Below are 27,322 nucleotides of genomic sequence, written 5' to 3'. Positions count from 1 at the left end.
GTAGAATGTAACTAAATACATTTACTTAAGTGCAGTACTTAAGTACAATTTTGAGGTATTTGTACTTTACTGGAGTATTTCAGATCCCCAATACTTTTACTTCTACTCCACTACATCTCAGAGGCAAATATTGTGCTTTTACTCCACTACATTTATTTGAGAACTTTAGTTACTATACTAGTTACTTTGATTATTATTTCAACATACATTATCCACTTCAGCCCTATATACATTTCGGCATTTGAAAATAGCCGATCTACAAGTTCACACACAATGTGTCGCATTCTCTCTCTCTCTCTCTCTCTCTCTCGTCTGGGAAAATATCCACTGTAATAGAGCCAGTGATTAAATAAACAGAACACAGAAGTGTGTCTAGTGCGCCACAGTGTGTGTGTGCACGCGAGTGTGTGTGTGTATGAGACAGAGGGTGATGGAGAGGTGGAAAATGAAAAACGGCAGAAATTCAGCGAAGAACAGTAAGGGGGGGCAAAAGAAATGAGAGAGAGAGAAAAACAAGCAGAGGAAAGGCCACCCGGAGGACAGGGAGTATGGGGGGCAGCCTGTGGTCACCCTCGCATTTATCATCTGTCACGACAGCCGACATACTGTAGCAAGATATGCTATCGCACATGCACACGTGCTGTACGACGTAGACAATACCTGTATCCAAACTATCACACTAACACCCATGAGGACAATAGAACACAAAGACGCTGTTGAATGTGCGTGCGTGTCGACACTAGGGATGCCCCGATCACGTTTCTTTGCTCCCGATCCAATTCCGATCATTTGATTTTGAGCATCTGCCGATACCGATTTTTCCCGATCCGATATTTATATTTTTTATATAACACTTATGCCATATCACAATCGTACAATATCCAAAATCACACACACAATATCCAGTCTAATATCATGATATGGATACAATATTGATACTAGTGATGTCCCGATGACGTTGTTTTGCTCCCAATCCAATTCAGATAATTTGAAAATGATGTGATCGGCCCCGATTTTCCGATCACGTGATCAGATCTGGACAACCCTAGTCGACGCACCCTGGGACACAGTGTGTGATGTTATGTTACCCATGCTTTGTACTTGGTCGTGAGCAGTGTCGCACACTGCAAACTTTATAGCGGCTATCGTTCTCCCACGGGGGGAAACCGCATATGTCCAAAACTGTTACTTTCCAGGATTCAAATAAAAACAAGAATGACTCGGTCATAACTGGCAGGTGCAACAAGCTCCTGTAGCGCCCGTTTCCTACGTTCATTTGTTGGTTCACTCACTGTGTTTTGTTATGGCTGTTATGGCTTTGTTATGGCTAGCTCCAGTTAGCTCACAACATTAGCTTCTGTTGCCACTCGCTCTGCGTTGCGGCGTTCAGACTATGGGTTTTAGGGATAAGTCTCCCATTGGCTGGTGTCCATTACGGTCGTCTTTACAGTCGTGACTCGTCCGTAGTGGTGCGTGCAAATGCACCTGGCAAAAAATATCACAAGCTCAAAATGAGCTTGCAGATCTGCCACGCTTGATACTTTAATGTGACGCTGTAGTATAAGTACGTTTCTTCCCGATGGGAACGCTATAGACAGAGAACGGAGGGGGCCACGCTTTGCTTCACAGATCCTAGCGGTGAAGCCTCAATTTCGATCCATCCACTGATGCGTTTGCGTTTTTCTTTTCTTCCCCCTACTTTCATTTGCACTCTCCTCACAGCATTAAAGTGGCGAGACAGCGACGGGCGAGCAGCGAGGGAAATCGTAAGGGGGGGTTGGGAGTCAAAGATGGGAGGAAAGAACGTACACCATGGAAAGAGAGAGAGAATGACGGACCCGGTGAGTGAGAGAGAGCGTGTGTGAGAGATTCTGCAAGGCAGCCGAGAGGCTCAACACCTGGTTTATTGCTTTGTGAAGTCAAGGTGTTGTGTGATGAGGCTGTAAGCCTTTGTTGTCCACCATGCTGCCTGGGAGACAGAATGCCTCTGTCTGTATGTCTGTCTGTCTGTCTGTGGAACACAATATCAATGGAAGCCTTATGCTGTGCATAGCTTTGAAATGCTACTATTGTACATCCGCAATAAATAGACCATGCTTGAAAATACAAAAGGCAAAGGGTATATTTTGCACACAGCTATGGGAAATATGTTTGGGGAAGGTTTTTGGTCCTTTTTTATGGCGTGGCTTTGCAGGAAGCTAGACATTTATAACAGGGTTTGTTTGTGGCTCTGTGTGTTTATGTGTCCGTATCTAATATTGCAAACCGCTGGACCGATTAGTGCCTAAACTTTGTTTGTACAGTATTTTGCTAGTAAGAGATTTAAAAAATAATAATAATCCACTATTTTCCCACATGTTTTACACTTAACTTTAATTATAAATGGTAAATGTTGCATTTATATAGCGCCTTTATCCAAGGCGCTTTACATAGACTGTGCATTACATTCACCCATTCACACACACATTCATACACCGATTGCAGCGGAAGCCATGCAAGGTACCAACCAGCACATCGGGAGCAATTTGGGGTTCAGTGTCTTGCCCAAGGACACTTTGACACGTAGACAGGAGGAGCCGGGATTCGAACCGCCGACCCATGGATCATTGGACGACCTGCTCTACCTCTTGAGCCACAGTCGCCCCTTATAATGATAGTCATTGGAGCTCGGAGCACCTTGCCCAAATGTGCAATAATACATCATAGATGCAGTACGTCATATACAGGATGGTTACATGGAGACCGAGATCCATTTGGGAGCCATACTATTCACATGGGAACCACATACTACAACTGCAGGTATACATTTGTAGTATGGGAAAACACGGCAAAATGTCCAACGTGGGCATTGGCAGATTGAACACGGCATGGATGAGCAGGACAGTAGTTACAGTTGGGTGCCACTGATATTGTCCCTTATCATTTGACCCATTTAGGCCTGACCTCAACATTTTAAAAAATCCTTCTAAATCCTCCAGTTTTCTGAAATAAATATTTTCACGATTTTTCAAAAATAGCAGACCTACAAGCTCGTAGCGCGCCACTCGGTGGCGCGCTATGAGCTTGTAGATCTGCTATTTTTCAATAGCTAAATTATAACATAATGTTTAAAACACCAAAAGGGGTTCCCGCCCAAAATGGGTTAACTGTCCTTTTGCGCAGATCACGCAAACCTCAGCAAAAAGAAAAGGACAATATCGATGGCCTCCAACTGTAGTCCTTCCTGCTGGCCCTGCTGTGAAATGGCTATAAGTATAAAATGTAAATAGCAAAAAAGCCAATGTACAAGATCACAATGCATGACATTGTGAGACGAGAAATGTTTTAGGATAATGATGATGATTATTTTTCATTTATATAATCTTTCTCTCCTTTACATTATTGACCTCGCTTGCCCTCCTGTGAAAGCCAGTGTTGGAGAATGTCTCTCTCATTGCTCTGCGAGGGAAAGACCGAGATACCACGGTGTCTAAATTGGACGGCGCAGCAGCTTAGGAAGAGAACACCATACTAGCGCTACATTCCGACTCCTGTGGAGGTGGTGACAATTTGCTGATGGATTTTCAATTTTTGGTTATGTTCTGCACGATTTGCTAGATCAATCCATTTGTACTTTTTTTTTTCTTTCTCTCCCCCGGAGAAGCTGAACTTCCCCTGGGCTGATGCCCAAATTCGAGGGGAAACATTCTTTTTTTTTGCAATGCTGGGAATCCCGCAGGGACCAATAACGCATTCTGTACGGGAACCCCTTTTGGTGTTTTAACTAAGCATTATGTTATACTGTAGCTATTGCAAAATAGCAGATCTACAAGCTCATAGCGCACCACCGAGTGGCACGCTGCGAGCTTGTAGGTCTGCTATTTTTGAAAAATCGTAAAAATCGGCACACATCTTTGAATATATATTCTTTCAGAGCGAAAGTTTTTCTTATTTCGACGTCAGGCCTAAAAAATAGCAGATCTACAAGCTCATAGCGCGCCACAGAGTGGTCTGCTATTTTTGAAAAATCGTAAAAATGCGGCACACATCTTTGAATATTATATTCTTTCAGAGCGAGCGTTTTTCTTATTTCGACGTCAGGCCTAAATGTGATAAATGAGATGCCAAGCAGTCACAGTGTTGTTATGCTGACTTACTTCTGGCAGCGTTTCACCAGTTCCCCATGCTGCATCAGTTGGAGAAAACGTTGTGTACTGGTGTGCCCGAGATAGTGAGGTATGCTCTGATGCATGCGTCGGGCCTTCCACGCTCCATTGATGCAGCCTCTCAAGCGCACCGTATCCAGCACTCCTGTGCCGGAGCAGCAGCAGTGCGTTTTGAACTTTTTGTGGTGGAAAAAACTATTCAAAATGTTTTACTAAAGTAAAAGTATCAATACTGCAGTGTAGAAATACTCTGTTAGAAGTAAAAGTCTGGATTTCAAAATGTCCATAACTCATCCATCGCCACTAGGGGGCGCCAAAAGGCCCTGACCGCCACCATATATCTTTTATTTTATTTTATATATTTTTATTTTTTTCAAAAAATACTATGTTATAAAACACGAAAAACACGTCCTTGGCGCTCCAGGACATCATGAAAAAGAAGTTAAATAAGTCCTTGGCGATGGATGAGTTAAAGATGGAGTGCCGTGATTTCTTTCCACACTAAAACATGATCATCAGGTATTATTAATTTATTATATACTGAGGAAGATCTTTTTCAAAAAAGTGTATAGTATTTGTTAAAATGACGTTTTTATGTGGACATGCCCACCAGTTAATTAAGTATGTCCGGTTTGCCTGGTGGGTGGTGATGGGCGATGATCCATCTGAACTGAAGCCACACCCACAGCTGTTGTTGTATGATGAAGGGGGAGGGGTTAGGGGAGGAGATGATATTGTGATGTCACTATATCACAGTTTTTTTTCCCATTGGCACGTTTGACTGTCAAGGTTTCAGCCTCCAGGAAGAATAAACCCTAAATACAAAGAAAAATACATCATTGCACATAACCACACCAAGGGGTCTAATGAAGGACTGTCACCCAGTGTTGATTTAGACGTTTTGTTTGACTAAATCAACTGTAGATTTAGTTGACTAAATTCTTATGACATTTAGTCGACTAAAACTAGACTAACATTAAAACATTCCAAGTGACTAAAATGTGACTAAAACTAAATGAAAACTATTCAAGAGACTATGACTTACTTACTGCCAAAAACAACACTGCTGTCACCTCATAAACACTTGAAAAACAGAAGAAAAGAAAATAGTAGAAAAAAAGTAGTCTACAGTACAACCGTTCCTTTTTCAGGAGATGGAAGAAAAAACATGTCTTCGGAATTAATAAAGTGTGTGTGTGTGTGTGTGTGTGTGTGATATATTTATATATATACATTCATAAAACTCAAATTCATGCTGCAGAGAGAGAGAGACGATCGTGGGAGCCAGACTCATAGCGAGGGTTCTCTGGTGTTTCCATGCGGGGATGAAAACAGACTACTCACAGACTTAACCACTTTCAACCTGGCGTCCCTATTTTGAGCACAGGGAAAGATTTTCAAAACGTTTGCCTTCACACCCTTTCCTTCCGTTCCGCCCGTCTCCTTTTTTCCATGCCTTGCCTCTTCTCCCTCTCTTTCTTTCTCACGTTGCCTTGTTCCTTTCTCTTTCTACTTTCCTTCTCGTCTCCGTCATCCCCGCTGTGTGTTTTTGTGACAAACTTTAGGCCTAGGTCGTTATACTGTACAGCGCCTCCTTTAGCCCTCTCTGAGCCCACCGGAAACGCCCCGAGGTTCACCACTCTTCTAAACCCATGCAGGCTAACATCGTGCCCCGGTTCCCCTCTGCCCTGTGGCTGAACTCAGTGTGTGTGTGTGTGTGTGTGTGTGTGTGTGTGTGTGTGTGTGTGTGTGTGTGTGTGTGTGTGGGGTGTTGGCTGTGTCACAGCCCCCTCACTGGTGTGATATCTGAAGGAGAGAAAACAGCAGTGGTGGAAAAAAGTACTCAAGTAAAAGTATCAATACTGCAACGTAGAACTACTCCGTTACAAGTAAAAGTCTGGTAATCAAAATCGACTTGAGAAAAAGTACAAAAGTATCGAAAGGTACTTAAAGTACCAAAAGTAGAAAGTACTCATTGTGCAGAATATCTCGTTTCAAGTTTTCAAATGTATAAAAATGTATAATGTATGTATTGTGATAATTATCAAAATCTACAAAGTAACTAAAGTTTTCAAATAAATGTAGTAGAGTAAAAGATTTAAAAAATATTTGCCTCTGAGATGTAGTGGAGTAAAAGTCACAGTATTGAAAACTGGAAATACTCCAATAACATAAAATACGGTACCTCAAAACTGTACTCAAGTACAGTACGTACTACCTAAGTAAATGTTTAGTGACTGTCCACCACTGGATATCTGAAGGGGAGAAAACAGATCAGCCTCTCTTTATTTAACACTCTCTGCCTCCCTCACATCCCTCCCCCTCCCTCCCACCCCCCCGCCAGCCGCAGGGCGAGAGGAGGGGCTATAGCTGGTGTTCATATATTTTTCAGGAGGTGGCCATCTTTCTCCCGAGGCGCATTTAGAGTTCATGGCCCCCCTCGGAAATTCTATAAATAAAGGAAAGCGAGATGCAGAAAGTCAAACACCCAGTCGATTGGGCCGGGGGCCTCCGTGAGTGGGGAAAACAAACACACACACAAACAGTTTCGACAAGATGTGCTGCAGGCCCAAAGCCATGCAGCGTCCAGATGAAGATGTGCAGGCCCAAAGACATGCAGCGTCCAGATGAAGACGTGCAGGCCCAAAGCCATGCAGCGTCCAGATGAAGATGTGCAGGCCCAAAGACATGCAGCGTCCAAATGAAAACGTGCAGGCCCAAAGCCATGCAGCGTCCAGATGGAGGCCCAAAGCCATGCAGCGTCCAGATGAAGATGTGCAGGCCCGAAGCCATGCAGCGTCCAGATGGAAGCCCAAAGCCATGCAGCGTCCAGATGAAGATGTGCAGGCCCAAAGCCACGCAGCGTCCAGATGAAGATGTGCAGGCCCAAAGCCACGCAGCGTCCAGATGAAGATGTGCAGGCCCAGAGCCATGCAGCGTCCAGATGAAGATGTGCAGGCCCAGAGCCATGCAGCGTCCAGATGAAGATGTGCAGGCCCAAAGCCATGCAGCGTCCAGATGAAGATGTGCAGGCCCAGAGCCATGCAGCGTCCAGATGAAGATGTGCAGGCCCAAAGCCATGCAGCGTCCAGATGAAGATGTGCAGGCCCAAAGCCACGCAGCGTCCAGATGAAGATGTGCAGGCCCAAAGCCACGCAGCGTCCAGATGAAGATGTGCAGGCCCAAAGCCATGCAGCGTCCAGATGAAGATGTGCAGGCCCAGAGCCATGCAGCGTCCAGATGAAGATGTAATGTGTAATGCTTAATTGGGTCGTCCACTCACAGTTAACAGTCTTTGTATTGAGTTTGTGCTTGAAATGGACTGTAATTCTGCAAACTGTTAATAAATATTTCAATCAATCAATCAAAAGTCTTATCTTCTTGATGCTGGACGCCTCTACGCGTATCAGTTGACACGCGTTGTACTGTCTCTAGCCTGGAAACCAGACGAATCTGCCACAGGAAAGAAAATGCCCTGGGCAGATTGGTCCTTGGTTTGAATTACATTTGGCTCACCCAAGAGTTGTGGGTGGCCAATCAGAGCCCACTATCCAAAGTGAGACTTTTGTTGCTGTGAAATTGGAATCCGTTTGTAACCGGCCCTTGGAAATAAATCTTCCACACAAAGTTCCAGACTGATAAATTGCTGTGATTTTTGTGGGACTGTTGTCGTGAACAGAGTCAAGCCAAATGTATACTTTCTTGTACGACGGCGTCACTTGCCACAAAACAAAAGCTGATCTAAAAGGTCAAAGTGCTGTGGGCGCGACGCGAGCAGAGCAGATCGACCACTTCCGACATTGTGCTCCGTCGTATGACGGAGCATAAAAATAAATGGGGCATTAGCTCCCGCCTCCCCCCTCGGTCTCACCCTGCCCCGCCTCCGGCCATCGATCGGGAACTAAGCGGTGTCTTTAATTGGTTGGACGAGGTCGATTGCCCGTGCAGGCGGCGAGAGGCCCGGAGGAGTATTGGAGAGGCTAGACCTGTGTGTGTGTGTGTGTGTGTGTGTGTGTGTGTGTGTGTGTGGCCCCTCAGGCGTTCTCTAAGAGCAATCATAGTAATGAAGTGAAACTCAGCAGCTCACAAAGATCACTGACCAAATGACTGACTGGCAAGTGGAGAAAACAAACTTCTGACATGCTGCCTCCTCTCTCTATTTGCACGCTCCCTTTTGACCTTCTGTGCTCTCTTTTCTGTCTCATCTACATTTAAAACACACAAGTTGTATTATTATTAGTTTTGTTTATTATTGTCTCCACCAGCCCGAAGGCATGGGGAGAGAGTATGTTTTGCACGCCGTCTGTGTGTGTGTGTGTGTGTGTGTGTGTGTGTGTGTGTGTGTGTGTGTGTGTGCGCTAATCTCCGGCACCCGGTCGATGCCAAATTTTGCACACACACACTCCCTGGATGCAAACGATGAACCTCTGCCCCAAATCTTCCAGAGCGGCCTGTTATAGCGCCACCATATTACTCCTCCAGATTCTGTCCAAAAATCCCGCATATAGTTACGCACTCTCTCTATAGTCATGTGTTCAATATTTCATATTCCATCCTAATTGGCTAACATTGGCTTTCACAGTTTCCAGGATTGGCCCGTTTTGAACAAAAACGCACCCTTTTCACATTGGCCTGTTATAGCGCCACCAACAGGTGGAATTTTGCAAAACTCATTTTTGTAACAAAAGGCAGGAGAGTGTAAAATTCACTTTACTCTCTCAAGAGTTAAAGCTCTATTATAGACTATAAGGGTCCACTTGGTTACCAACGTTCCATCATTTAGCTGCAGGGGACCACCCGGAACCCCCTCATGGATCACTGGTGGTCTCCATGGTTGAAAACCACTGCACTATAGTGGTGGAGGACTTCAAATAGTTCTGTGCCTGGATTGCTGCGATGGAACAGGATCTGAAGGTCCTGGAATGCCTTTGGGGTGAGGCGAGAGTGGAAATGTGACATTGCAGATGAGCTCAACAGGCAGCTGTTCATAGCCACAGTGTGCTGTACGAGGCCTGAGATGAAAACGTTTTCCGTTTGGTCACGTTTGTCCCAAGAAGTCACTATAAGCGGATTTGGGGGGAAATTAAACAAGGATTGATTCAATTAATTACCAACTGCATTATTATTATCTGTGGGGGTCCGCTATAACTGCCTCTGTGTCCGTTTCAGCGCAGTATAGTTTAGGTAGGAACCAAAATTCTCGAACTATTGTATTCTGAGTCGTTCGTTTCCGCCCGGACATATTTGGGGTGCGCACATACATCAGCCAATGAGAAAACCAGCTGGACTAGAAGACTAGGCTACTAGCTTGCATATTGATGAAAGACTCAGCTTGCTATTGCATATAGCAGCTGGTAAAAAAGAAGGAAAGAAGTGTTCCATACGCATCTTTTGGAGTTGTTCACACTAGGCCTCTAGGGGCTCTAGGGGATTTTAGGCTCTTGTTCAGGCATGTTTGGCGAATAATTTTCCTGTCAGTTTGGTTTTCAGTGATGAGGATATGGTGCCAGTGTATGGTTTACTCCTGGGAGAGGGCCTGAGATGATGTAACTTGCCACTCAGGCAAGGCCACATGTTAGAGGCTGTCAGCTGATAAGTATGGAGGTGCTTACACTGAGCTGCTTTGTCGGTGCATGGTGGAAGAAGTACTCCGAGTAAAGTAAAAGTACCTAAACATGTTACATAAATATCTTTCACTGCCACTGTAAATGATTATTTAGTTCACCCAGTGCCAGGGATTTTCTCTTTGTCCTTATCTTTAAAGTATAGTCACAGCATATTTACGTCCACTCCGATTGATCCACTGAACGTTGATAATTAGAGCGCCGTTCGATTGGTGTTCGTGAAAACAAATCCGCGAGTCGAGTGGCCGTGCCATTCCTTTGTTATTCTCCATTGAAAAGGAGTGGAGATAATCGCATGGGAAAGAATCCGATAGAATGCGAGCAGTTTTTTTTAGCGACCATGTGATTTCCCTGTTCCTGATGATTACAAGAACAGTCAAATGGTGACTTGCATGTTGCGCATGGCAGCATCTATCGTAGACCACTGATAACAGAAAATATCTCTCTCGTATTTGGCACTCAAAGCCTTGGAAGATACAGAAAATCTTGGCACCCAAATAGTAAAGTACAGTAATTGAGTACATACATGTAATTAAGTCCCTAATTTGCGCCAGTGAGTGTAGTTATTGGGAGAGCCTGAGATGATGTTACACTGCGCTCAAGGCCACATGTTAGAGGCTGTCAGCTGATAAGTACGCCAGGAGGTGCTTACAGTGATGTGCTTTGTCAGTTCCGTGGCGAGTTCAATATCCCGGTGATGTGAGCGCCCGCTCCCATCGGCTGTCATTACATTGAACTGCACTGTGATGCCCCCGTTTAGAGGGGCCAATCTGTCATTTATATAGCAACGGAGGCAAGGGCTGAGAGAGAGACGAGAGAGTCTGTCTGCATTGCATTTTCCAGAGAGAGTGAGAGAGACAGAGGGAGAGAGAGAGAGAGAGATATACTGTATAGCAGTGCTATAGCACCACAACCATAACCAAGAACCTCTGAACAACCAATACGTTTCCGATAACTTGTGGTGTGTGTGTGTGTGTGTGTGTGTGTGCGTGCGTGAGTGTAAAAACTGCACTGTCCTCTCGCCTTCAGATTACCTGTTCATGTTTTTACTATTCTAACAGATCTGTGACACAATGATTCATACTGTATATGTGCTAGTGTGTACTGTTATGTTGTAGTCGTTGTGTTATCTTTGTATGTTTTGTTTAGCTTCTTTTGTAAAACATATGTTGTCTTAATGTATGAAATATTTGTAATTGTAATTAACGGACCCACATCTAAAGGGGTTGTGAGTGTGAGTGTGCGATTGTGTGTGTGAGTGTCTGTGTGTGAGTGCGTGCGTACGTGCGTGCGTGCGCGTACTTTCGTGTGTGTGTGCGCGTGAGTGCATGTGTGGTACCTGCGGTGCGTCTGGGCAGCGTGCTGGTAGGCCTCCCTCCAGCAGAGGCAGCAGTGGATGCAGTGGTGGAGCGTCTGCCTGCTGGAGCTCACGTAGCCCTGGAAGATCCTGTCCAGAGAGATGCTCTGGCAGCACAGGCGGATGATCTCATTACCCATCTGCAGTGTGACACACAGGAGAGTCAGGATTAGGGATGCAAAGTATCCATTATTCATTAACTCCATCTCTACCGCTAGCTGTTAGCATGAACCCAAGTTCCAGGGGCCAGCATACACATTCACTTTAAAATGTCGTTAAAATGAGTTTGCCCGCCCCCCAGCCCCCCACACACTCTCGCTACACACACTCTAGTATCAATGGAACACGCATACACTCTTTACCTCTCGTCAGAAGCGTTTACATGGCGGCAGCGTTGCGGTACAAAGGCACAAATTAAATCCAAAATGTGGATGTCTTTGACAAAAACGCAATATTTATTGTCTCGAACGGAAACCTTGTATGTTCAAACCAAAACTGTTACTTTTCAGGAAAAAAATATCATGTTTCAATGAATCCAATGTAGTTATTTAGTCACAATCTTGTTTATACTTTTCACAGTTTAATGTTAATAAAACTCAAAAACAGACTAAGCCTTCACTTACGAATAAAGGTTTTAAATAAATAGCTGATCTACAAGCTCACGTGTAGATACAAGGAAATGTGTAGATACAAGGTTTCTATACCAGACAGCGATGATACACTGAACATAACTTAACATAAATATATTTGTACTTATCCGTCGAGAGATAAAATATAGTAATAAGCATAACAATGAATTCACTATACATTACAACAGGAAAAAAAAATGTGTCTCTCTCACACGGCTCTCCGCAAAAGATAACAATATTAATGATGACCTTCTGTGTCTGCAGTCACAGACACGTCTCGATTTACATGCATTATATGCTCAAGCGATGATCTATTACACTGGATCCCAAACACTGCAGGGTTCGGGACCCAACTGTGGGTGGCTCATAGAGTTATGTCTTGCAGAAAACAGCGAGTTGAGAAAACAGGCTTGAAAGGTTCACTTCTGTGGTCTCTAACATTACACCTAGCTACATGTTTAAGCATTTATTTCATATTTACATGTCGATTTCAGCTCTGACACTTATTTCAGACATGCTCTAGTATGTGAAGAGTCTGCCTGTGCTATAAACTCATTTTGGAAAAAAAAATTAAAAAAAAGTTTTTCTCCTCTGGTGAAAAGCTGTAATTTGCGCGATGGCAGTCTCTCAGTCAAATCTGGTCACATTTGTATGGGTCCCTTTATTTGTTTCCAGCAATTGTTATTACTGTATTTCAAATTATTAAAAAAAAAAACATTCCCAAAAAAAGCTACATTTCGTGACTAAATCAAAGGAAAACCAATGAAACGAGGCGAGAAGTGACGTGTCGCGAGCTTGTAGATGTGCTATTTTCACTAGTTTGTGTCCCGGGCAAAAATCTAATTTCTCTTTTGGGTCACGGGCTAAAACGTTTGGGAACCACTGATCTATTCTACAGTATTCTGCTTCGGTTGTACACTACGGCCAACGCAAAGCACGGCATTACAGTCAAAAGCCCATTAACTACAAAAGAGAGAGGCAGAATAACCCGGGCTGGACACACAAGTATTACATGATAAATATACTTGGTTATGCGACCGGTGTCGCGCACCGACAATAGCCGAACTAAAGCTCATAATGTGTTCCACCGTGACATGTTGTGAGCTTATAGATCTGTCGGTGGAGCGACAAAGCACACAACCAAGTATAAAACAGGCATTAGCTCCGCTTCAGAAAACACGGTTAGGTTTTTCTCTTCAACTTTATGCTCACAAGATCATAGAGCATTAAATGAGATCCTGGAATCTGGTGGGAATTGACTGGCTTTTTTTTTGGCGAACCGATGCCATGTCCAATATACGGCATAAGGAATGAAAGAATAAACATTTAGGCTAATTGAAAAGAGGAATGGGTGTGTACTTAACCCATTTTGGGCGGGAACCCCTTTGTGTTAGCATCATGTTATGCTTTAGCTATTGAAAAATAGCAGATCTACAAGCTCATAGCGCGCCACCGAGTGGCGCGCTACGAGCTTGTAGGTCTGCTATTTTTGAAAAATCGAAGAAACATAGCTTTTTCAGAAAACTGTCAGGATTTAGAAAACATTTTTAGAATCTGATCTCAGGTCAAAATGGCTTAATAGAATGAACATGCGTCTGTGACGTGTGGCGCATTGTCCCGGATGTTTTAGGGAAGGTTCCGACAGCTTCCCTGCGTTCAGCTGATCTGAGTGACACGTGAACCGCGTAGAACGCATCGCGGCCAGATCAAAGAGTGCCGTAACTCTCTGAATGGGACTGGGCCGGTGTCCTATATGTAAAACGACTGTACTTAAGCCCTCATTTAAAACTACTTAAGCCCCGATTTAAAACCACTAAAGCCCTATACGATGATGAATAGCGAAAATAGCCAATCTACAAGTTCTTTTTTAGTAATACTTTGACTTCTCGCCCCCCATAATGATATGCCCAAAGTAGGGACGGCAGGGTGAAGTGTTTTTTTTTTTTTTTTAAATGGAAAAAGAAAAAAAAAGATTAGAATAGACAGCTTGAATCTGCTAAGTCTCCACTTTGATAGCAGAGGTCACACATGGTGCAGACTTCAAATGACAGCACCGGCGGTTATTTTACACTTGAGGCACTTTCCCGTACGTACAACGTTTCGGCCTCCGCTGAATATTTCATCATATTCATGGACTTTTTTTAGTCTCCAGATTGAAGCAGTTAGTTCTGCATATATACCCTACAGGTCCCGACAGATGTTTGCACAGCAAAGTTAGGCACACATCTGTAACGATTCAAGGCGACATACAGGCGCGCGTGCACACGCACGCACGCGTGCACACGCACGCACGCACGCACGCACCCATACACAGAGAGTATGTTCCAAGTAGTACTGCATAGCCGCCATTTACAAACGTGCATCATGGTATGAAAATATATACTCACACCAACACCATCCTTCAGTGTTGGGCAGTAAAACAAAGTATAAACTATAAAGTATTACTAATATCACTTTCCCCAGAAACGAGTAGTAATCGATTACAATTGCAAAAACAAAACTGTAATATCAATAATACAAATAACTCTCAAATGGATTTAATTCCAAAGGGAGCAAAGCAAACACGTTGCATTGTGCATCATTTATTTATAGCAGAGAAAGAAAGTAAGGCCATAGGTACCACACAAGCTGACTTCAGGTCATAAAGACCTTGGTTTCTTGCTAACGAACAGTCAGAGTAGCCTATGCCTAAATTCATATTTAGAAAATGTTTCACATAGGAAAGAAATCTGAGATGATTTGAATCGAATATTTAGGAAAAATCACACCCGTGTGGCCCGATTCCGGTGAGCGGATTCCGAAACGGTTGAGAAATGACAGAGTTACCGTGTGGGGGTCCCTCTATTGTACTGTACTGTACTGTACTGTACTGTCACTGTACTATACTGGCACACCCAAAATCACCATATATACAGTTAATATATGCGTGTGTGTTTGTGTGTGTGTTAGGTTGCGCACAGGTGGTGAAAAACAACCATGCTGTTTTCGTGCTCAGATGCACCCAGCCACCCAGCCAGCCACACACATAGTCACTTAAGTGGTTGCACCACTTAAAAAGTCATGGAAGGGGAACCTTCTGAGAGCTTCATGGGCAAAGATAATCAACTTCAAAATCTCAAAATGGGTCAGAAAGACCTCACAGACACTCTAGTGTTAAAAGATTAATACATAATACGTATTACACAGTAATTCGCCCCACACCGAGTCCTAGACACAATTTCACAGCCGCACACACGCACGCACGCACACACACACACACACACACATGTCTTCATAGCGCAGATGAGTGGGGGAAAGAGGTGATGTTTTATGGAGGGAAATTCAAGCAGGATCGCATTTCATAAAATCCCCTTGCTTGATGTGCTGGGTGCCAGTCAGGCATGGTGTCTGTGTGTGTGTGTGTGTGTGTGTGTGTGTGTGTGTGTGTGTGTGTGTGTGTGTGTGTGTGTGTGTGCGTGTGCGTGTGCGCGTGTGGTGTGTGTGTGTGGTAGAAGGTGTAATTATTGGGGATGATGTGAACAGGGGTCCATGTGGAATGACAGTCTCCCTTTCATTTCTCTGATCATTGGTTTAATCCTGACAGAGGGGCTACAGAGCAGCCCGGCTCCCCGCCTGCATGCCTGGGTGGGTGGGCGCGCACACATAAACACACAGTCACACACACACACACACACACACACACCATGTGGCCACGCGCGCCGCCGTGAGTGTGTGTGTGTGTGTGTGTGTGTGTGTGTGTGTGTGTGTGTGCGCGCGCACGTGAGTTTGCATTACTATACTTGTGAGCAGTGTTGATTTCGTCAACTACCTTTTTTCACGGGCGAAAACTAAATCAAAACTAAGCTATGATGACTAAAACTAAGACTAAATATATTTCTTGTCAATTTCGTCAATACTAAACTAGACTGAAATGTTAGGGAGAGACAAGTGGAGAAAGAGCTCCAGTAGAACTAAAAGACAAGTCATTTTTATGTTTGTCTGGTCCTTGCAAGAGGTCGTTTTATGGTTAAAACATATTTATTTGATTAAGGCTTAATTAAACTTATAGGAAAATATCCAAATGATTGCAGGGTTAGAGTTATGATTTATAATTAGTTGCAAACTGGTGTCGCGCACCGATCTACAAGCTCACAACGCGTGGCATTGTGCCACATTGCGAGGTTGAAGATCGGGCAAATTTTGGCTTTAGTGTATATAGGGTTAAAAATGCAATTAATTTTCTTTTTGATGGCAATCATACAATCACTGTGCTGTGATATCCAGACGTGTGTCTGTGCACATGTAAATGTGTTATATCTAGTTGTGTGCCCTGCCTCTGCGTGTGTGCTGCATGCGTGTACATGTCAGTGGCCGTACATCGTGAGCTAAGCGAGTGTGCCAGTGCTCACCGCCAAGAAAAAATGTCTTAAACACGCCTGATTGTGGTGGCCCGTAGAAGCTTTTAATGAAGGGGGGAGGGGGAGGTCAGAGAGAGAGAAAGAGAGAGAGAGACACAGCGAAAAACACAGGAAATTAAATTGATATGTAAATGACAGAAATTCTCATTTGAGCTGAAGGTTGAGTGCTACGGCATTAATCAGCTTATGTGTTAATAATATTTTTTCTCTGTCTCTCTGTCCCTGCCCTTTCTCTTTATAACTCATCTCTCCATTGGGGGGGGGACAACATAATGTCCCCGAGTTTCAACTATCTGGAGATTCTCTCTAAGCTCTCACCTAATCAGCTCTCCTGGGAACATGGGATACCCCCACGCCCGCAGCCACACAAGGAGTGAGTCCCCACTTCCAAAAGTGTCCAGTTGAACTCGACACTTCTCCATGTCTCTCCCTCTCTCCATAACTTGAAGTTCTGGGATGGTGTGAGAGTGTGAGTGTGCATGCGCGTGTGCCTGAGCGCACCCATCTCATGCCCAAATATAGACATGACTGTCATAGATGACACATGCCCATCATAGACTGGCCTGGAAATACAGAAAACGTACCAATATAATAGACAGACAATGCATTGCCGACATCGTAGTGCTGATGTCATAGTGCTGATGTCATAGACTGACCTCAAAGTACGGAGCCAATTTCACCTGAGCGTCGCCGTGCAACGGGTAGGACGTCGGGTGGAAACCTCTTTTGTCCAAAACTGTTACTTTTCAGGATTCAAATTTAAAAAAATGACAAAAGTAGCAGATCTACTGTACACGCTCAAAACTCAAGCTGCTACTTTTGATGTTTTTGTGTGACGCTGCAGTGTACACAAAAACGTAGAATCTGGAGAGGCGTAGATAGGAAATGATGCATGTGCTCCGGTTTGTCATTGCATCATGAACATGTGCCTGGATTAAATTGCAAAGAGGCTATTGACGAAAGAGGTTGGCTCTCATTGTTGTGCTTTGTATACCATTGTCTCGATAGGAGAGAGAGAGAGAGAGAGAGAGTAATATTATGCTGCTGTTATAGCGAAAAAGAAGAGGATCCAAACTCCGGGGAGGCTCTTTTTGAAGGCCACTGGAGTTAATAGAAATGCATTATACAACAGAAGATAAAGAGTGGGCTGCACGCACTGCCACCGCAACCTAGTTGGTTGTGTTTGACAGCCAGACTCAACAGCTGATCTCTTTGACAATTTATTTCTTCTTTTCTATTTTTCGATGTACAAAGAGAGTCGGTGTGTCCTGTAGCCGCCTGTGTCTGTCTGTCTGTCTGTCTGTCTGTCTGTCTGTCTGTCTGTCCAGAGATAACCTGGACAAAGGTTTCTGCCCGACAACAGCAATATTATACACAGGTGTAGCCAATGCATATCTACTGGGCGGCGGTGGCTCAGGGGTAGAGTGGCCGGATGCCGGATGGTAACCACAAGTTGCCAGTTCGAACCCGGGCTCCCTCAGAGTTAGTGTCGAAGTGTCCTTGAGCAAGACACTGAACCCCGAATTGCTCCTGATGTGCCGGTTGGTGCCTTGCATGGTTTCCGCCGCCATCGGTGTATGCACAATCTATGTAAAGCGCCTTGGATAAAGGTGCTATATAAATGCACCATTTACCATTTTACTGTAGTGATAAGAGCGGTCAAACTGATTCTACAGGTAGGGAAGATGAGTTATTACATGATCTTGCATCATTTCAAATATTTGTGTTCATACAGTACATTTTCAAACATTAAAAAGATTGTGGAAATAGCCGATCTGCAAGCTCAAAACTAGACACGATGCAAAGCATTGTGAGATTGTTGATAGGATATTTATTTATTTATGTATGTATTTTTTTTAAGTATATATAATTATTACATATTGCCAATCTTGGACATAATACAATATTGATTTAGATTATTGGTACCGGACACCGTAAGGATTTTTTCTGTATATTTGTATGTTATTTGTCATATATGCCCTGTGCAATCTTTGTTTACAAAGCCTAAAAGGGAAACAGAAATGTTTGTATGACAACTAGTACAATGTCATGATCGTGACAGGCCTACTCACAAGAGCGGTTTCCATGTGCGTGCGTGCGTGCGTGCGTGCGATGTGTGTGTGTGTGTGTGTGTGTGTGTGTCAGCCCAGCAGATGGTGGGTGAATGGTGCGGGGTGTTCAGGTAATGGGACAGCTTGTACAGCAGTGCAGCTCCAGGTAGCGAGGAGTTAAACCAAACACAAAGAGACAACGTCACATTCACAGGAAGCAACAACCGCTACGGGCTGCCAATGTCTCTCTCTCTCTCTCTCCAAACAGCCCAGTCAAAAGTCCTTGGCCCGCAGCCGTCAGTGATTGGAAAATGATATTAAAGCAGAGAACGCTGTGCCTCCCCCCACAGCAACGACGACGGCAAGAGGAGGAGGGAGCTCACAAGAAAAGAAGGGGAGAAAAAAAAACATACTAAGCATGAACAGAACGGAAACACGCAGAAAAGAAACGCAAATCTGCAACCAAAGAACAAAATGGTTGAGGAGGCCCTGCAGGGGAGACAGCAGCAAGCCCCACACACACACACACGCACACACACACACACGCACACACGCATGCGCGTGCGCACACACACACACACACACACATCACAAAGAAATACAATCATCTCTGATTAGAAAGCATTAGCCAAAAAGCATCAGGCACATATGGAGCCCACATCAGTGGGGACCGTTCTGCTTCACAAGAGAGGAATGGAGAGGGAGGCAGGGGGGGGGGGGGGGGGGGGGACAGAGGGAGAGAGAGCGAGAGAGAGAGAGAGAGAGAGAGAGGAGGGAGAAAAGAGAGTGTGTGTGTCAGTGTGCCTGATCGAATCCTTCTCAGCTGAAAATAAACAAGGCATTTCACTCCCTCAGTATTAGCCTAGTAGTTCATACCACTGGGGGGAGAGCGGGGGGGAAACCTTTGGACCGTGAGAAGGGATGTAAAATGCAACAGTGAGTGAGCTGGCGCTGCAGAGTGTATCCCAAGCCATTTGGGCTCCATAAAAACACACCGGGCCAAAGGTTTTCCATGTTCCTCCATGGGCCAATGGCAATACACATCAGAACCAGTGGATTGTTTTTTAGCATGCATGTACGTATACTCAACACACACGGAACACACTTGCATATCGTCTCTGTCAGGTGGAAACCTCATATATTCACAGGTGTTACTTTTCAGGATCCAAATTCAAAAGACAGCAAAAAATAGCAGATCTACAAGCACGAAGCGTGTCGCTTCACGCTGCGCATAGATAGAGATGGAGGATCTGCTACTTTCGATGCTTTTGTGTGACGCCGTATAGTGTGAACGAGTTGGTCGAAAAACACACTAAAAAGGTTTAAAACATGGAGATCAGAGGTTTCCGCCCGACGGCCACGAACTAGTACAGTTCATAATACAGATCCAGGTCAGTGGCGAGCGCCGAGGCCTGCAGACACGCTGACCCTACTGTGCAGCAGACAGAGAAGCTTTATCCATCCGCCCGCCCGCCCGCCCGCCACTAAACGGCTGTAAAAACGGCTTCTCTACAGCCTCGGGTCTCAGGAATAATAAATAGCGGAGTAAAAAAAGAAAAGGCTAAGATGGCGTCGGGGTAAGAGAGCCTCTCTACTCGTGCAATCGCCGGGCGAAAGGCATTCGAAAGAAGAAGGGTTGGTTGGAAATGAACGCACGGGACAGATGCGTACAGTAGGGCATTCACTTCTAGTCATTTTTACTAGTTGACTAGTTGCCTAGTTTACTAGTCGACTAGTCGACTAGTTGTTTAACTACCTATTATGTAAAAAATAAAATAAATTAAAAAAATAAACTTTTTTTTTTGTTTTTTGTTTTGGAAATAAATATTTGTACATTGAAAAACTGTGTACATGGTGACTATAACTATAATCTACCTGATCTTGAGGCCTACAAAATCGGGGAAAAAATAAAAAAATAAAAAAATAAACTTTTTTTTCTTTTCAACTAGTACCAACAAGGTCGACTAGTGGATTTACTAGTCGACTAATAAACTAGTCGACTAGTTGCTTAATGCCCTAGCGTACAGTACATACACGGTATGCGTGTGGGCGTTTGTTGATAACCGACTGCGTTATTCAGAAAACTGAGGTGAAGAAGTAAAACATTCTGACTGGTTGCTGTCGGGCAGAACCCTCTTATCTCCACAATTTATCTTTTTTGTGTTTCTTCCTAAATTAACGCCCTGCTTGGTCGTACTACAGCGTCACGCAAAAGCCTCAGAAGTAACGGATCCACGAGCTCGAAACGCGACACGAAGCGACACGTTTTGAGCATCACCATCTGCCACTCTTGATGCTTCCGAATTTGAATCCTGAAAAGTAACAAGTTTTTGTTGTTTCCACCCAACAGGGAAGAGATTGTTGTTGTCGGGCAGAAGCCTTGCATCTCCATAGTTCAACTTATTATGTTCAGAATCGTCTGTATTGTCAACATCACAGGTTTACAGGTGTAAAAGAAACAGTGGGTGGAATGCGTTACTTTTGTGCAAGCTGCTCCATAATTTGTGTTGTTTTCCCAAAGAAAATGTTAAATGATATTGTTTCATAAAATAATGCCCTCCTGGCTGCCTCCACCCTGAAGCCTATAGTGTAGTCCAAAGACTTGCGGCGAGACGGAACCGTTTTAAGCCTGATTTAAAGGAGAATTCCATACTAAAAGGCTTTCTTACCTTTCTTTGTAGTTGTTACGTCCCCACCAAAGAGGTCCAGGTGTTATTTTGTGCAAAAGCCCCTTATTGGCTATTTCCCCTACCATAAGCCCTCAATGAATTGCATTGAATGGGAATTGAATGGGGCTATGGGGTGTTGTGCTAATTCGCTTATTTCCATCGCTCAAAATTATAATTTCTTTGTATATATATCCTCTCTTCATAATGTAAATAATATCCCAAGCGGCACACTTTACTACTTATTTGGAAATAAGCGAACACCCCATAGCCCCATTCAATTCCCATTCAATTCAATGCAATTCATTGAGGGCTTATGGTAGGGGAAATAGCCAATAAGGAGTTTTTGCACAAAAAAACACCTGGACCTCTTTGGTGGGGACGTAACGACTACAAAGAAAGGTAAGAAAGCCTTCTAGCATGGAATTCTCCTTTAAGCAATATTACACGAGAGGGGGTGGTTTAACATTATTGCAATTATACAACAGTTACCCTTAAAACTATGAAAATCGCTGACAAAAAACATACTTTTTTTAATGACAGATGTAGTCACTACGACCACAAATGTCCCAAGAAACAAGCTAGCCTAGCCAGCTCTGGGAGAACAGAGCAGCTGCAAATGGCAGCAGTCTGAATGACCAATATAATATAATAATATATAATATAACAGCCATTTCCTCTCCTCGCGGCTGAGCCGTGAGAAAGGACGCCATGGGGCTGCATAAGCCCCGGCTCCTTCCTGTCCAGCCAGGGCCTTTAATGCGTCAGCCCGGCCCGTGCCCCCTTTGGCTTTAGCAGGCCTTGGTTGAGGTGCAGGGGAGGGGAGACCCGCCGCGGGGTTAAAGGTGCGGCTTTGGACCCAGCATGGGGTCCCAGGGATGAAGGCGGGCGGTGGAGCTTTGAGCGGGAGAGCCCGCCGTGGCCGCATAGAGCCCCCACCCCCCACCAACGCACACCCTAAGGAAACAATTAGAGCAAAATGTTTTGTGGGAGTCAGTCTCCCTTGATGCGCTGATTTATCCAGGAACACGATACAGAGAGAGAGAGAGAGAGAGAGAGAGAGAGAGAGAGAGAGAGAGAGAGAGAGAGAGAGAGAGAGAGGGGGCGAGGGAGAGCCCTCCAAATGGAGATGGATTAGACTCTCGCTCTCTCCGTGTTAGGCTAATTAAAATGGTTTGTCACCGTGTTGTATGCTGTACAAACAAAAACTTGAAATGTTAATTATTCTTAGTTTTATGTGGATGCAGAAACAATTGATTATTATGCTTGGGGCGGCAGACAGTTAGTTATGGTAGGCTGTTACTAATAACAGTTTCATCAGATTGGTATTCCGCCTATTATTTCAAACTTTTCTTTTTTGTGGGGATGTGGGGATGTTTGTTTTTTATTTGTTTGTTTATTGTGGGGAGATTCCGTCTGGGATTTCAGCATGCCATGCGACATGTCTGGCTCTTCAGTTACAGTCTGCTTCCCTTTGATATTAAAACATTTTGACCTGAGAACGATTCTATAAATGTCTTCTAAATCCTGACAGTTTTCTGAAAAAGCTATGTTTCTATGTCAGTCGTTCTTCTATGTTTCAAAAATAGTAGACCTACAAGCTCGTAGCGCGCCACTCGGTGCCGCGCTATGAGCTTGTAGATCTGCTATTTTTTAATAGCTAAAGCATAAAATAATGCTTAAAACACCAACAGGGGTTCCCGCCCAGAATGGGTTAAAACATTCTGTTCTTGGTGAAACTGACCCGGGTCAAAACAGCTCTGCTTGCCTGCTGTTTCCTTCTACTCCAAATCTCAAAGCTCTAAGATCTACAAGCTCACAATGCACCGCAATGTGTGTTTAAGCACTTAAAAAAACTCTACGCTTGGTCTATAGTCTATACTAGACCCCCTTAACTCAAAAGGTTGATCTTCAAGCTCACAACACATCGCATTCTGAGCGTACAGATCGGCTTTTCAACCCTTTTCACAAGGCCCATAATGTATGATGGGATTTAGCCTCGCAGATCCAAAACTAAACACAATTCCTGCATGCTGTATCGATGTTGGTGCCATAGGAGAGATAACAGGCAAACAATCAAAATGACAATTCTTCTAAATTCTTAGACATCTTGTAAATTCAGTAATACAGATGTTTAACTCTTTGAGAGTTTCATGGATTTCTATATAGTTTTTAGACTTCTCTATGGCAGAATGGCGTTTTTGAATGATTTATTGAAAATTCTCTGTTGTGAATGTGTGACAACGAAAGACCTTCAGAGAAAGCTTGGCTTGTCTGCTTCCAGGAAAAAAATGAACTGAGTTGATAAAATGTTTAGTTGTGGTGTTGGAAGCCATTTAAAAGAGCCTGCATTTACACTGGGTAGTGTTTCTAGGACAACAAAAAAAGTTATGACCGGTTGAAGTTTTATTTTCTAAATAACTTTTTTTCTGCTGGGCGTACATAGCCATGCAATATCTCATTTTAAAGGGTGAGTTGTCTAGTTCAATTAAAATAAAATAAAAAGTTTCTCACATGTACCACTGTAGATATTTTGCCATCTATAAATAGCATGGTCAGTCATGATCAATCTGACCTATCCAGCTAAAAGTCCCCCTAGCTCTGAAATGGAACATCATATAAACTCAATTCTTTTTTGGGGTAAAATTAGACATTCTAACGCACATTTTGATATATACCATGTTTACATAGTCTTACCAGTACCGTGTCTATTCATGCATGTATCTCAAAAACCTGTTGTGAAGAAACAGTTTTGATAAAAAACTCATCCAAGGACATTGTTTTGATATGACTTTGTGCCCATGATATGTATCAAAATATAGACTTGAATGTATACTGTATTATAACAAAAAAATTGGGTTCTTACCATCTACCGTTACAGAGTAAATCACAGTTGAAACTCGCTTAGTCAAACCATAAACCTCAGACTAGTGAACAAAATAGCCATGACAGGTCTAACTCATTGTAAAAGCTTGTCTTTTATTTTTTATGACTACTAACATAATACAATTATAATAAATATTACAGAAAATAAATAGGCCTACATACAAAACAGTTGTCCCCAAAATCCCCAGTGTCCCCAAACCACTGCATTCCAGTTGTTCTTGACGGTGTGTGTGTGTGTAGGCTAAATTTAAAAAAAAACAACAACTGAAATGAATGAATGCATCCGGTTCAGTGTCGGAGAACTCCATCGCAGTCTTGACTCTTCGTCTTCATCATCATCATCATCATCATCATCCTCCTCCTCCGATGCCAGTTCTAAATATATAAAAATAAACATTTAGCTGTAGTCAGCCCGGCCAATAGCCAGTTGGGGGGGGACGGGGGACGTAGGCTATCTGACATCATCGTCATCATCATCATCACACGGAGACACACTAAACAATGTACAATCATGATTGTATACAATATACAATGAATGCAATTATCATGCAAGCTCAGACGTCAATGAAACGTCATACAGATCTTATATAATACGCTACTGTTAGCTTCACTCCCCGTCCCCCCTCCGATCCTTGTAGCAACGTCATCATAACCACGCGTTGCTTCAGTAAACGATGCATGTTTGTTCTCCGTCTTTGTAGACAGTAAATAAAAGGAGCGAACATTACTCTAAAGATCAGATCGCCTATAAGGCACGCTACAATATAAAATACTTGTACTGCCATGCGTGCATGCCTGCTACGATACATTTGTACTGCACGAACCAACCGATCGACACCAACCCCCCCCTCCAGCCCTTAGCCAGCACCAATGCACCGACCAACACCATTAGCCAGCACCTTCGGTGCTGGCTAATGGCTGGGGGCCATCGTGGTGAGTCATTCTGGCGTCATGATCTGACTAGTAGTAGTAATTATCCAAGCATCTATTTGTAGCGATCATCTTATGATTTCTGATCACTATAGAAGGGCATTTTCTACAATAAGATTACCTCAAAACATTCCGGGTTGATCGTCTTCTTCAATGGTTTCCCGGTATAGCTCATCGGACGACGATGGGGAGACAATGAAAAAAGGAGGGAGGGAGCAGCGAGTCTCGCTGTAAGCACTGGACCAGGGCTACTCCGCCTGGAGAAGGCGACTGGGACGCGTATGGATCAATACTACTACCACAAAACTCGCTCAAATAAATAGTACTGCTTTCAACTTTTTCTGCTAGAAAATCGCTCGGGCGAGACGGCAAACAGGCAAAACAATGAAAACTATGAAGACTCCCTCTGCCCCCACTGTTTACAGGGGGTGGGACCAGCTTCCAATGGCAACACGTACACGTGTGTCACGTGACACGGGTTTTCTGGGTAATGTAGTTGGAATATAAGCTCAGGAATTTAAACAGCGCTTCGGAGCATATTAATATGTTTAGATTCATCAAAAACTGTGAAGACGCCAATTGGCGTCATTGATCATTTACGGAATTCTGATGAAGACGCCAATTGGCGTCTTTCATCTTCTAAGGGTTAACAATGTAATTTTTTTGAGCGTAAAATGGAACCAAATGGACCTGCGAGGAGGCGTGAGGGTCCATTTGGCTTAATTTTATTCTCTCAACAAGAGTAAACAATCTACAGTATCCAAGGGTCCATTTGGTTACTAGCCTGGAACTCACCTATGCTTTTTATGGCATAGGCACAGAAACTATGCGCTGCTAGACATGAGACTGATTAATTAGAGCGACAGAGAGAGAGAGGAGTGTGTGTGTGTATATGTGTGCGTGTGTGTCAATTTAACAAAGGTGCAGACAATCAGAAATCAGCAGAGAGTGAGTGATGTTTGTGCTACTCTATGCCGAATTGAAGTGGACTCGGAACCAGACTTTTTTTTTTCTCCCTGGAAATAAAAACGTCTGGGTTTCCGAGGCTATTTGGTTACCAACTCTTCCATTGTTGAGAACCACTGAAGTTTCCAAAACAAAAACACTAAAAAGTTGAAATATGGAGATACAAGCTTTCCGCCAGGCAGCAAAGATAGACACGTATCCATATCACACCCCGATTACAAAAATGAGCTCTGTATTAACATAAACAAAGACACTCTTCTTGACAGTGTCAATAGGATCAGATACTGATTTGTGTCGCAGGGGAAAATAAACATGTACTTTTGCCATGTTTTAGAAGTAAATGATAATGGGAAACTGATCCACAAAAACTCATGGCAAACTTCAAAAGCCTATCATGTTGTGGGCCATGATGATTTCCTACTGTTACTACTGAAGAAAGAAAAGGATACACACAACAGAGAAGACCCGAGTTAAAGCTCCAAGATGTTTGAATCACAGCGTGAATACACTTTGTCTAAGGAAAGCCGGGACAAGGTCTTAGTAGCTCGCTCTGCACTTAATACGCTTGCAATCCCAAAAGGCGAGGATAGGCTGCGTTACTGCAAAAGCAAGAGAGATATGAATAATGAAATAAATTGGGTGGTTTGAGTTAAGTGGTATATGCACCCTCCGAGATCTCAGATGTCTTTAAAAATGTATTTTGCACACTATTCAAATCAGAAGATTTAAGGAACAGAAGATGGGATAAATACTGAAAGATTTTCTTTCTTTCTTTTCTTTTCAAAAGCTTGGGTTATGTAAGTTTAGTTGATAAGAACTTACTCCATGCTGAAACTACATCTTGTAAAGTTCAAATAACTTACTTTAATTGGGTATGGCCTGTCATCCAGATACACTAGCTTCCCATTTGAAGAATATATTACTTCTAAATAAACTAAAAACTGTACTACTGTAACAGAAGTGGTCCAGCTCTCTAATGACCCAAATTGGTTCATTTTTCATCATTATCAAGGTAATGCCTGAAGAAGAATCAGAGATACCCTTATCATATAGACCAATATAAAACTATTAACAAGTATCTTGTCGACATGTCTTAACCCATTTTGGACCCATTTTGGGCGGGAACCCCTTTTGGTCTACAATCACATGAGCTTGTAGGTCTGCTATTTTTGAAAAATCGAAGAACGACTGACATGGAAACATAGCTTTTTCAGAAAACTGTCGTGATTTAGAAGACATTTTTAGAATCTGATCTCAGGTCAAAATGGGTTAACTTAGTGCCATCCAAGTTCAAAGATCAAATTAGGAGGTTAACCGCAACATAAGGCCAAAAAGAACATTGGAGTGTTATAATGTTTCCACATTTTCCATATTGTTGGGCATTGTTGCAGTACGCATAATTAGTGTCCAGCTGAAACTGTGATTATATTATGATCTGCTGATATTCATGAATGCTTTAATCAAGATCTAATTTCCTGGCTATAATGCACGGTAAGTCCTTGGCCTTACCACTTGGAAAGAGCATCACCATGTGTTTTCCTTTCAAGATGGCAAGTAAGGCTTATACAATTACTTGGCATATTCATTCTGCCAAAGCTCTCTGATTTAACTGCATTTAATTATCTATCCATGGTGACAAAATAAATAAATCACACAGATTAATTTGCCAGC

The 27,322-nt window shown here is 43.3% G+C and overlaps 1 protein-coding gene across 1 annotated transcript in view; it reads right to left on the bottom strand.

Moving 5' to 3' along the window:
• LOC306913850 (dynein axonemal heavy chain 2-like) overlaps nt 1–27,322 on the bottom strand; it is a gene marked incomplete at its 3' end in the record, with an annotated part of 263,300 nt that overhangs the window by 193,436 nt on the left and 42,542 nt on the right. Inside the window, exon 9 of the mRNA XM_079490662.1 lies at nt 11,109–11,266. Within this exon, the coding sequence (XP_079346788.1) occupies nt 11,109–11,266 (158 nt within the window). The remainder of the gene's footprint in view (nt 1–11,108; nt 11,267–27,322) is intronic.

The sequence above is a fragment of the Electrona antarctica genome (genome assembly GCF_951216825.1).
Source record: "Electrona antarctica genome assembly, chromosome: 21".
Taxonomy (NCBI): Eukaryota; Metazoa; Chordata; class Actinopteri; order Myctophiformes; family Myctophidae; genus Electrona; species Electrona antarctica.
Note: the sequence above shows the minus strand (reverse complement) of the source record. Positions and strands in the feature narration are given on the sequence as shown.